The sequence below is a fragment of the Camelus ferus genome, chromosome 28 (genome assembly GCF_009834535.1).
Source record: "Camelus ferus isolate YT-003-E chromosome 28, BCGSAC_Cfer_1.0, whole genome shotgun sequence".
NCBI lineage: Eukaryota > Metazoa > Chordata > Mammalia > Artiodactyla > Camelidae > Camelus > Camelus ferus.
The window spans coordinates 5,405,320-5,418,325 of NC_045723.1; the positions used below are offsets into that span (position 1 = coordinate 5,405,320).

Below are 13,006 nucleotides of genomic sequence, written 5' to 3' on the forward strand. Positions count from 1 at the left end.
ATGGCAGAAAATAGCAGTAATACGCAGGGTGGCAGAAACTTACTACACTGCAAATAATTCTGCGGGATTCAGATTGGACACGAATTGAGTTGCATTTGAACTCGGGACGGTTGACCCTGCTCCTGTGAGGGATTGTAGGTGGGCAGCCAGGGGCCCTTGGTGCAGGTGGGCTTGTTGGCATAAACGAGGAAAGTGATTGTGAAGGAAAGGATGCACATGTCCCAGAGGAGGCGACGCTGGCCTGGCTGGAACTTCACACTAAGGGACTTCCCGGAGATAATTTCTTCACAGTGAAGAAAAGGTAACATGTTGGAAGCTGATCCCTGAACATTTTAATCCCAATATTGCTAATGTTTTAAATGACAGTGTTCTAAATATTTTTAATAATTTTTTCCATTTCTGCATGCATTTACAACTAAAAATTTGAGAAAAAATTTTAAAGTTCACAGGACTGCCACACTTTTTCCTGTTGATTATTAGATCACTTTGCATGCTTTCAGCAGGGTCATGGTCGTTTTAATGCACTGGTTCCTCCTGCGCAGAGTGAAGGCTGCCTGTATGTTACTTACCCTTAACTCCGCTATTGTCCAGCCCATGGGCCGTCCATGGTGCCCTTTATAAAATAAACTTCCAGTCGAATGCTGTGTGGAAGACAGATGCTGTCTGCAACGTGGGGCAAAAGGATCGGAGACGGGGGTGGGGGGCTTAACTGCTGCTACTTAAAAAAAAAAAAAAAGCGAGTTTGATTACGGAGGTTTTCAAATATACGTGAAAAGAGAAGAGTTAGTCAACCTGTGTACTCGTACCCCTTAACCAGCCCCGAGAGCAATCAACATTCTGCTGTCATTTCATCTTTTCCTCCCACACCAAACAATTTTTACTGGAGTGTGTTAAAGCAAATCCCAAATATGTCACGTCACCTGTAAAACACTTCAGGATGTGTCTAAAACATAGTGTCGTGTTTTTAAATGTCACCAGCATGTCCCCTGTTTTTTAGACTTCCAGTCTGTCTGCTTTTAATCCCTCCTTTGTGCCTTCTCGAGGGACCTTGTTCTCCAATCCTGGGCCTGTAGGGGCCAGTTTAGCTTCAGCCTTTGCGGGGTCTACCACCTCTGTCTCCAGCACCGTCCGGCTTCCGCAATTTTGTCGTCTTGTCTCCTTGGCGGCTGACCATGTCTCTCACCCTAGTCCCTTCCTGCCATTTTGGTGGTGTTGACGAGGGAGTGAAGGCGAATGTTTCAATCTGTCTTTACCTAGGTATTTTGGGAATTCTTTTTAAGAAGTGAATAAGAAGTGAAAAATTCGTAGGAATGGAAAAAATGTCAAGTGTGGAGGGCAGAGGATGAAAGAACCTCTTTCCCCTTTCCCGATCCCATGATCCCATAACTATCAACAGCTTGCGTATCAGTAAATTGTGACTGTCGGTAGCTTGTGTCTCTTAGGTAGGTACACAAACACACACACACACACACACACAAACACACACACACACACACACACACACACACACACACACACACACCCTTGTGGAATCTCTTTGAGAGATGTTGTTTATTCCTTGGTAAAGCCTCCTTGGTGTCTAGAAGTTAAACAGTGTATCATTCACAGTATAAACAGGTCACCTGGTTAACCTACAATAGAGTAACTGAGAACTAGATGTTACGCAATCATGCAGTTGTTTGCTTGCAAATTGCCACAACCTTTGCAAGCTGGGCTAAGTTCTAGGCTAAGCCAGCGCTTGCAACAGTTCATTTCCTGCCTGGCAGGAAATAGAAGGATTTGTTCTCGCCCTGCCGCCTCCTTTCGCCTTCAGGCAACATACATTGGCTCAGAGACCAAAGGTGACAGCATTAACACACTTGCTCGTTAAAAGCTGGATTGTGGTGTTCCCTGTACAATCTAGGGGTGTGGGAGATGCCTGGTCTACTAAAACCCTTTCTCCCCTGCGTGTGTGCCGTGCGTGAGATTTGCAAATAACTGGTTTGCCCGTGCTTCTCCCTTGCCTCACACAAAGGTCTCGTTCAGTGTCCCACATGTTAGTAGGGTTCCTGAACGCCTGCTCCATGGTGTAAGTTGTTTCCTTCTAACACTGTTCTGTGCCTTTGTCTCTGCCTCTGCTTGAGAGATCTCAATTAGTTAACCAGCCATTGTTTCATCTGAGACACAGTGAGATCTTTGAAAATCTGAGAAGAGTCAGCTAGCTGGAGATTGCTGAGGACCTTATACCAAACACTTACTTTTGTGACAGATGGAGACTTCCAAGACTTCATTAATAGATTTTTTAAAATACTAAAATAAAATACCGGAGCTGCTCACTGGCAATGGTCCTTGCCTTTCTAATGGCTGGGCTCTTGCGTAAACCCCTTTTGTTATATTCAGAGATGAGGCTGGGTTTCATCCAGTGCAGTGCAGAATGCTACTCATTCAGAGGAACAAGATGTTTACTTTCTGGGGACTGCTGACATTAGTGCCGTCCCCTCCCAGAGTATTATTGCTGAAGACCTAGATAGTTGGTTTTTACTTCCCATTCATTCTATTTCTAGCAGCAAGCAAATGTTCCCTAATTGCAGGCTTGGACTGAATGCCTCAGCAGTGTTTCCCACTGTGCTAATTGGAAAAATATAATTTTCAACTAACTGTGTCCTGTTTTGCAAAATAACAGTTGGCAGCTGAGTTGCCTGTTTGGTTCCTAAAGTGAAATAGTGCTTTTTAGTTGAGCATTAAGGATAATGGACCTTTGGAAATCCCAGCAAGGGCTTTTGCTGTGTACCAGGACAATTAGAGATCAAATTTCAGCCTGTAAGAACCAAGTGCCTATTGATTTTAATGCCTTTTTCTAGGAGCCTTTATTAAATTTAATTTCAATTAAAAATTTGGGGGGGAGTAGATTCTGGGAATCTAGTCAACATTATCCGTTAGTTGAACAGTCGTGGTGGGTCTTGTGCGTAACTTATTGATTTAGAAGAGAGGTAATTTTCTTTTAGCTAAGGTCTTGGCTTTAAATTCAGAGTTCCCATTGGAATCAGATCTTAAAGGCAGTGGTTACCTCCTGTGCGCAGTACGGTGCAGTGGTTATGAACCTAAGCTTTGGAGCGAGACCGATCTGGGTTCTAATTCCAGCTTAGCACTTGTAGTTGTGTTTCCTGGAGGTCATTTAACCGTCCTAAGCCTCAGTTCCCTTGTCCAAAGATTGGTGATAATCATGGTACTTATGTTACAGGATTTTTGTGAGGGTTCAGTAAAATAATGCATGTCAAGTGTGCTGTGCTGAGACTTCAGAAGTGCCTCTGAAGCAGTGTTTGTTAATTGATCGCATCCTCCAAATAAATATACGTAACTTTCCTTGCCAAGGTAGTGTTGAACTTGGCATTGATTCCCTGAGTATCTCTCCTTGACGGTGGTGTGACAAGCAATTTTCCTAAACTGTACCTTTCTGTATTTCTTAAATCTGAAATGAAGGATTTAATTTTGGTGGATTGCCTTTGAGGAAAAGTGTAGTAAGACTCTGTATAAATTAGAATTCGGTGAAACGGTGGGTGACAGAAAAATTCCCACGAACACAGAAGAAAATTTACTTCTCCCCCAAGTAAAAGAAGCCCAGGGGCTGGTGCATTGGCTGCTTGGTCGCCAGGGTAGACAGGCTCTTTCTGTCTCGCTCCATCTTCAACATGTGATTATTGCCTCAAGACCCAAGGACCCAAAGACATCAGTTGTCTCATTATTGGTAATTTCATGTGTGATCACTCAGAGTCCTGATGAGTAGCGAGTAGTGAGTAGTTTAGACGCCTCCATGAGATAAATGTACATGCTGGAGGGTGGGCGATGACCCCCACTCTTGGTACCTATTTCTGTGTCAGACTCCAGTCAAGACAGGCCTCATAGGTGTTTTCACAGAGAATTTAATAAGAGTTGTAAACTAGGCGTCACCAGGTGTTAACCAGGTGACTGCAGTGGCAAAAACCCAACACCAAGCTATCATGGAGGTAGCAACCACAGAGGCGGGAGGTTAGAATTATTAAAACTTAAGAAGCCGGGAGAATAGCTTTGAGCTGAAACTCGGACCTCTGAGGAAGGGTCACTGATGGTCTGGTGCTGGTGTCTCAGTAGACGTGTCCCACGGGCCTGGGACCCAAACCACTGAGGAGGGCCTGCTGGCGCCTAGTCACCTTAAGAGGTGTGTAAAGATTCTGTGGGGCTGAAAAACTGCAGACAGGATTCAACTGCTGTATAGGAGGGACCTGCTGCTGTCAGAGTGAAAAAATGTGAGTGACCTTCACTGGAGGAGGAAGCAACAAGGAGTAAGGAGTTCCTTTCCCTGCGGGCTCCTCACAGCGCCCCCTACTGGCAGACCACGAGGACAAGCCACCGGCAAACACATGGGGTCGGGAGAGTCCCAGCCCCAGAGTCGCCACAAAGCACGGAGGGCTGGTCTGAGGCCGAGGTGTGACAGCTTAACAACCAACACAGGGGCGCCTGCCAGACTTCTCCGTTTTCACAGTATGTTTGGGATGAATACCTAATCTGTGGGGTGGAACATTTGAGATTGGGGGACTGTCCTGTGCCCCAGCCGTCTTTCACCCAATGGCTCGAGTTTCCTTTAAAGAGTCTTGCCTGCATCCGTTATTACTAAGCTGGTTGTAAAATGGTGATTTCTTATTTTTCTCACTCCCTGAACATTTATTAGTTGGCGTTCTTTCTTTTCTCCCTCATCCTTTGCTCTGGGAAGTGTGGTTTTCGGTAGCCACATCTCAGGTAAAAGTTGGAGTTGGATTACTAAGAACTGGGCAGAGCAGACGCTGGTGGAGGCAGGTGGCACTCTGTCTCAGTCCCAAGCCTGAGCAGTCATTTCTCTGCCATTGGACTCATGATTGACTTGAATTGTAAAAGCTGTAGAAGGATTAAGAAGGAATGAATGAGTGTTTTAGGCGCAGGTGGTGTTGGGTGTTTCGGGGTGTCATTCTCTTGAGAGGACCAAGTGGGCAGTGCTCCTCAACCCTGGCTGCCTACTGAACTCACCTGGAGCGCTGAGGCCTGGGTTCCTCTCAGGGGTCACGGGGGGTAAACGGGTGCTCTCTGTTACCTTCCGGATGGTATGGGATGGGAATGAAGGAGCCGAACTAGGCACATTGGCATCCCTGGCTTTCAAATCAGCACTTTGAGCAATCTCCATGTTTGACCACGTGGCACATTTGTAAATTTGATTTCCTTCCCTTTGGGTGGGGTGGGAGGGGGTGGGTGGGGGGAGGAAAGCTGACTGTTCTCAAAATCCAGTCTGACTCAGCTGGTCCAGATTCAGGCAGCCAGAGAAATCCGGTGTCGCATGACTTTAGTCACACACCCATCTGAGCGCCTGTAAAAATGGAAACACCCTTGTTCTAGCTTAAGGCTGGAGTGAAGGAGAGGATCCTGAAGTTGAGAAAAGTCACAAGGGGTGAAATGTCTGAGCGAAAATGACAGCGGTTCCTACTGAGCCTTTGCACATACTTAAAAATAGGCCTTTAAAACGTTCAAAATTTGATGTGAGATATTTCAGACATAGAGAAGGTTATAAAAAGAATAAAATAATGAACACTTGTACCCACCGCATTGTTTCAGATTCCAAGGCCTGGACTGTTTTCCCCCTTGTTCCATTCAAGACTAGTAACAACTGACTGAATTTAGTATTTGGTGTTTCCCTAAATAATATAGAGCATTGTTTTGTATGTTTCAAGCTATATGTAAATGATCTCACACTACATGCATTTTCATACAAATTACTTTTTTCGCTTAGCATGGAGGTTGTGAGAGTCCTCCGTGTTAGTATGTCGTTCTGGCTCATTCATGACCATACCACAGTTTTGTTATGTTTTCCTGGTCATCACTTAGGTGGTTTCCAACTTTTAGCATTTAAAAGCAGTGCTTCCATTAGTATTCTTGTATGGGTTTCCTTGGGCACCTGTGCAGGAGTTTCTCTGGGTCTAAATCTAGGAGTGGAGCAGAACTGTTGCATTGCGGTATATTTTCATGTTTAATCTTACCATATGTTGCCAACTTGGTCTCCAAAATTGAAGCAGTATAATATTCTCCATAGGTTTTTTTTTTTTTTTTTTTTTTTTGGTGGGGGGGAGGTAATTAGGTTTACTTCTTTATTCTTTGAGGAAGTACTGGGAATTGAACCCAGGACCTCGTGCATGCTAAGCATGCGCTCTGCCCCTTGAGCTATACCCTCCCCTCTGAAGCAGGATATGTTCTCATCAGTGGTGTCTAAGAGCTCCACTTCTATGCCTTTGCCAACACTTGGCATTGTCAGACTTTAAAATTTTTGCCAATTATATTATCTGTTTATCCTTCCAGCAATCTTATGAAGTAGGCTTCTTATTTCAGGTGAGGAAATTGAGTGTCAGATATTAAGTAATTTGTCCAGGCTTACAGCCGTGATTCTAACCCACGTCTACCAGAAGCCAAAGCTCTTGATTAACAGGAATTCATTGCAACATGGTAGAGCTCCTGAATCCATAACTGGAGATGAGCATCAGCAGGCGTGAGAGATGACAGCTGGGCAAAGGACCAGGACTTAGGAGGGAATAAGAGAGGAAGTGTACCAGGTATGACACTGTAATGCCTTGTGTGTCGCACCAGCATGCAAGCTGGCCTGAGGAAAGGGTTACTCTTAAGAGTGGCCACAGGATTCTTTGACCCTCTTCCCATAGAGGTGGAGTCTGTGTCCCTTCTCCTTAAATCTGGGTGGGCTGTCTCTGCTTTGAGTCATAGAATTTGGCAGAAGTGACAGCCAGTTTCCAGGGGCAGCTTCTACCTCCTGTCTCTGAGAACACTTGGTCTGGGGAAAAGGTAGTTGCCATGTAAGAAGTCTGACTACCTTGGGGCGGCTGTGTTGTGAGGCAGCCCAGGCAGGTTTATGGAGAGGAACCAAGGTTCCCCCTCAACAGCCAGCCCCAACTTGTCAGCCATGGGAATGAGCCACGCTAGGAGCTGATTCTCCATCCTCAGTGGAGACACTTGACCCGCTGCCCCAAAGAGCAGAGAAGAGCAGTCAAGCTGAGCCCTCTCCAAATTCCCAAGCCTCCAAACTGTGAGCAAAACAAGGTGATTGTTTTGAGCTTCTTAGTTTTGGTGTCGTTTGCTATGTGACAATAGGTACCTGGAGCTATAGCCAAGGCAGAAACTGAAGGGAAGATTTTTTTATCCTTCATGGATAAAATATATTTCACTCATTTCAAATATTTTATTATTTATTTAGAGGAGGTGCTGGGGATTGAACCCAGGACCTCGTGCATGGCAACAAGCACTCTACCACTTGAGCTATACCCTTCCCGCTCAAAATTTTAAATCCACAAATATGACTATTTTGAATAGACTTTTCCCATGTTATACAAACAGTACATTATAGAACCACCTACCCCTGACTCCCAGTCCCCTATTTGCATTTTTCCATGTCCTGTTCTAGTCTTTGCTTTAGCTGCATATTTAGTTTCTAATTAAATAGGTAATTATGAAATAGATACAATTTGGATGTTCTGTGTCATAATTTTGAGCTGGATGTGGTCAAAGGGAGATCAATAATTAGGTTGGTGCAAAGTTAGTCAGAGTTCACATCCATTTAGCACTCAGTTTGCTGTAACTCATTGAATGCTCACAATAACTCAGTCAGGAAGTCACAGCCGAGAAGACTAAGGCATCCTAGAGGTTAGGGAACAACCCAAGGTCGTACAGGCAGCAGCACACCGGGGAGTGTGTCGTTACCGTAATGGAGAACATAAAAAGCCAAGGAGGACAGTTTAGCTGGTGCCCGTACAGAGAGAAAACCGTCCACAGGTAAGGCAGGAGCGTTTCCAAATCTGAGATAAATGAGATTGCAGGATGCCCACTGGACTGCCCCTCCCTGAGTAAATGAGCGCTAGGAAACTTATTTAAGGAGCACTGAAACAACCTTTGCTGTGTGCTTTGGCACAAGCTCCTTTAGAAGAATCTGCAGCCAGTAGAAGATCTGGAGGCCACAGAGACAGCACCATTGAGACTTCTTCATATACTCGGAGAAAAGGGTCCTTACCACGAAATCTGTGACCTGTCCTTTTAGGGTCTTCGAAGCCAATAAAGAGATGTGGTGATTGATGGAGAGGGAAAATAAAGAACAGAGAGGTGATGGTTCGCATTGTAGATGGTGGAGATGCCTCTGTCACCCATTTCTGGGGTTTTATTGCTGGGATATTAGACCCTTGGTAAGATCGCCCATATCAATGAACTAAGATGCAGTGTTGGATTAAACACAGTCTGATTTGCAGGCATAATTACAAGGACACTGACAATGTTGCCTTTTTCTGAATGCCTGGCATGCAACTCTGGCGTCCCGGTGCAACCCCATGGTCTATGGCAGCGTGGTGGACCCTGACTGCAGGAGGAATTCTGAGGCATCATGTTGTCAGAACAGGTTAAGCCTTGGTTTGCCCCCTACCCTCGCTCCCCCGCTGCCATCTTGCAGAACTTTCTGTTGAACAGAGCAAAGTTCATGGGTAGGAGCCACTGATCTGCTTGATGACACAAAATTGCTGGAACAAGCAGATGGGAAACACATTTTGAGAAGATAAGCTGTTCCAGACATTGCTTTTGCAAAGCCGCTGGGCTAACAGCAGGCTGGGGCGTGCTCCTTGCTTGCTTCCTGCTGCACATCCCTCCTGGCACCAGGGCACAGGTGAGCATCTCAGGAAGGACTGTGGCTACGACAGGCCAGCCTGCATCACCAGGGCACTTTTGCTATGAGAGCTGGAGATTGTTACCTGGACAAAACACTGTGATGTGGCCCCTGTCGCTTAGAGCTTGTGGGTGCCCTTTATGGAGGCCCTGGACAGAACAGGCAGTGAGAACATGGCTTTGTCTGATGTTGGGGGTCTCGCTCCTGATTTAGATCACTGCATTTCCTGGGCTTACATTCCTTTAGGGACTGACAGAGTTTTCGTATCCTGAGCTTGGGAAGAAGTGATAAGGTGTTATAAAAGGCAAATGATGTTCTGAGTCTACCTAAGAGGCAAGGGGCAAAGCTTCCCCTATGATACAAGTATTTCTCTCCAGATTTTGGTCTCCAGGCTGCTTCCCTCCCAGCGCCTTCTGGAAGCCCGGTGCAGCAGACAAGTTGGGGGGGTCTCAGCAGCCCTTTCCTCTTCCCTCTTCCCCTTCCCAGCAGCCCCAGATTTCTGCTGGGGACTCAAGTGGTCCAGCTCCAAACTGGTCAAGACAAGCCAATTCTATCTTCCTCCTGGATGGACGCGTGGACCAGTGTGGTCTAATCAAAGTGAATGTCAGGACTTCTGCTAGGAATTCTGGGGCAAAGGGGTTTCTGCTGTGTGATTATCAGCACAATCCAAAGGCAACCAGGCAGCCTCAGGCACCCAGCTGGGGGCCCCGAGCCTCTACCAAGGATGCCGCCAACAATGAGGAAGCCCAGGAAAGAAACGGGTCCTTGTAATGTCATCAAGCTGCTAGAGGCAGCCTCCCTGTGGACTTTCCGTCACCTGGGCCTATAAATTTCGTTCATTGTTTAAGCCAGTTTGAGGCAGGTTTCCTATTTCTTAGAACTGCACCATCCCACCTGGTACCCTTGGGAAGCCTGTCACTAGAGTCTTTGATCTGAGCTGTTGTCTCCGACGTCGAGGGAGACAACTGGAGAATCATGGCCACGGCCCTTCTGAGAATTCTAGAAGCTCCGGGCTGTGGGCTTGAGGGAGGAGGCAGCCCTGACCTATTTATCTCAGTCATAGTCCCTGCAGAGGTAGACCCTTCCTTCCCAGAATCGAGGGGGAATCTCGAACAGTAATGTGTGTGAAAATCTGACCCGCCCACCGGGCTTCAAGGGCCAAGGCCCTGCAGGGCTCTGTTCAGCATCCCTCGCTGCTGCGCTATAAGTCACCCCAAGCATCTCGTTCCCTGCTTCCTGCCCGCAGCCCCCTGAGTGATGCCAGCAGTGCCAAGCCCTGCCTCCTCTTCCTGTTTTTCTTTTCTGTAGCTCCTTTCCTTTGGGTCTCACCAGATGAGCCTGGGGAGGTGGCTCCCAGATCCTAAGAGGCGCCTTTTCTCTTATCGGCCTCAGGCAGCCCGGGGCCGGTCTGCTCCACCCAGCGTGGGCCTCCCTGATAGGCAGTGGGGGGCCTCCCCCGCTCCAGATTCGGCTCAGGTCTCCTTTGTTCCTTTCAGTAAGATGGAGCATCCACTGTGAAGGCATGCAGAAGAGAGACTGGGAGAGCAGGAGTGTAACCTGATCACAGGCTAATACAAAACTGCAATAATGAAGAGAGGACTAGACATCAAATAGACATCAAATAATTGAAACTGAACAGAAAGTCCTGAAATGCACCCAAGTGTACATGATCCTTAAGAATGTACTTCGTGGTAGAAATGGTATCGTTTCCAAGGAAGGATAAATCGGTGGTTCTCAACTGGGGACGATTTTGTCTCCTAGGGACGCTGAGCAATGTCTAGAGGCATTTTCTGTTGTCACAACTGGGGAAATGCTGCTGGAATTTGACAGACACCAGACTGCTGCTAAGCATCCTACAATGTGCAGGACAAGCTCTACAGAGTTACCCGGCCCCGATGTCAGGAGTGCTGCTGCTGAGAAGCCCTGGGATAAAGGAGATATTGGAAGAATCATTCAGAAGGAACAGAAAAATGAAATTAGCTTCTGAGTCATACCACAGCCAAAATAATTCCGCATTAGACACAATATAAATTTTAATAAGTAGAATCTTTACTAAGGTTTAGAAGGAAACAGAGATAAATTCTTGTCCTTACTGTGTAAAAATTTTGTTAACCACACAAACAAATCAGAAACAATAAAGGAAATACTAAGAGACAACTCTACAATCATGAAAAACACCATAAGGCACTATGAAAAAGCACCAGCAAGAGTTGTAATATGTGTGACAAAAGATTAACATCTTTTCCCCGCACTTCTACTATCACTGAAAGAAATTAAACATCCTTTTACAGTGAGTTCTTTCCAACTTTATTAAGGTATGATTGACAAATAAAACATTGTATCTATTTAAGGCATACAATGTGGGGTTTTTTAAATTTATTTTTTATTTAAAAAATTTGGGGGGGAGATAATTAGGCTTATTTATTTATTATTAATATTTTTAATTTAACAAATGTATTGGGGATCAAACCCATGACCTCGTGCATGCTAAGCCTGCACTCTACCACTGAGCTATAACCCACCCCCTTCTTGTACATTTTGGTTATTAACCCCTTATCTGATTCCATGGTTCAAAGATTTTCTCCCATTCTAGAGATGTGAAGTTACAACATTTTGAAGAGGCAATTGTCAACATTACAAATAATCTTAAAAAGAGAATAATCATAAATGCGCAAAAAATATCTGCAAGAATGCTTATTGTAGCATTATTATAATAGAGGAAAACGAGAAATCCCCCAGTGCCCACTAATGAGGAGTCAGTTAAACGTTCATTCAATGGAATACCATGTCGTCATTGATGATAATGTAGTAATAGTGTAAAAGGACATTTCACTTGGAAAAATGTTTTTTATTTATTCCGAGGGGAAAAAATACAAAATGTTGCAGTAGTGTCACATTTTTGTAAGAGCAAAAGTACATAGATGTTGACATGAGTAGAAAAAAAGACAACTTAAGTAAAGATGCTAATCCACTGATGGAATCATCTCGGGTTGCAGGGTTGGGGAGGAGATTGGGTGATGGGTATTTTTTCTGTGTATTTCAAAACATCCTAAAAGACTGCTTTGTGATTAGAAAAGAAGATTCAAAGCTTCCAAGCAGAGTGGCTGGAGGACGCTAAGCAGGGACGGAGTGCTGTCCCAGCTGTCTGCAGCCTGGGCCTCCGGGCTTGTGCAGCCCCATCCCCTGCCTCCCCTGCGGCCTCAGTCTTCTCTCCTCTAAAACGTGGGCTGGATGAACTCAGACTCTCAGATGCCTCTAGTTTGCAGCTGCTGCTGCCGGCTAACAAGCCCTGTAAGGATTTATGCTCAAACATTTGCTCATTCATCTTATCCATTAATAATAGCATGTGGGACTCACAAGTTTCCAACAGGTAATTAACCTACAAAAAAACTTACATGTAGGGCTCTTCCCTCATTGGGCCTTTGCCCCAAGGTAAACACAAGGTAAAGAAAGGCCCATTTTACAGCCCAGCAAGCTGAAGTCCAGGGAGAATAACGACACTTGGGCTTGGTGTTTTCCTGTCCAGGGCTGTTTGAACTGGCCTCTGCCGACCCCAGGGCCTTTGTATGTACTGGGAACCTAGAGCTCCCTTGTTACCAGGTCACTGAGGAGACCCGGGCAGAGACAGGGAGAAAGACTCCATGAGTGACAGAAATAAGAGCAGTTTTATCAAAATAAAAGCTAATTTTAAAAAAGATATTTAAAAATGGATACTGGGACAGAAAAGTCCCTAAACTCCTGGGGAAGGAATCATCCTGCTGGCTGATCATCAGGGTATCTATTCATTTGCTCCAAGTCTCAATTTCTTTATCTGCACTGGGTGGGGTGGGGAGGTCTGGACTCGCCGACACTTTCAGCTGAAATATTCCAAGACTTTTATGTTTGGGATTTTTTCAAGCCCGCATTCTTCAGGGTTCAGGGAGAAGTGGGGAACAGAGGAAGCAGAGCTGTTATGACTCTGTCCATTCGAATAGCTCTTTTCCATGCCGCCTTGGTTTTCTCCGCTAGCGCTCTCCGATGGATGTATAATTCGAGCCCGTATGTAATTGTCATTTTTCCAGTGGCCACATTTTAAAAAGTAAAAAGACACAGGTGAAAGTAATTTTAATGATTTTTTTATTTAACCCAATATATCAAAATATTATTTCAACAGGTAATGAATATAAACATTATTGAGAGATTTTATGTTTATTTCTGGTATTAAGCTTTGCTGTCTGGTGTGTATGTTACACTTGGAGCACATCTCCATTCAGACGAGGCACACTTCAAGTTCTCACCTGCCACACGTGGCTACTGGCTACAAAGTAGGCAGGGACTATT

At 45.3% G+C, this 13,006-nt stretch overlaps 1 protein-coding gene across 1 annotated transcript in view; it reads left to right on the forward strand.

The window, feature by feature from the left end:
* NT5DC4 (5'-nucleotidase domain containing 4) overlaps positions 1 to 13,006 on the forward strand; it is a 42,615-nt gene continuing 29,609 nt past the window's right edge. Inside the window, 2 exon segments of the mRNA XM_032469555.1 lie at positions 1 to 16; positions 130 to 301. Coding sequence (XP_032325446.1) covers positions 1 to 16; positions 130 to 301 — 188 coding nt within the window.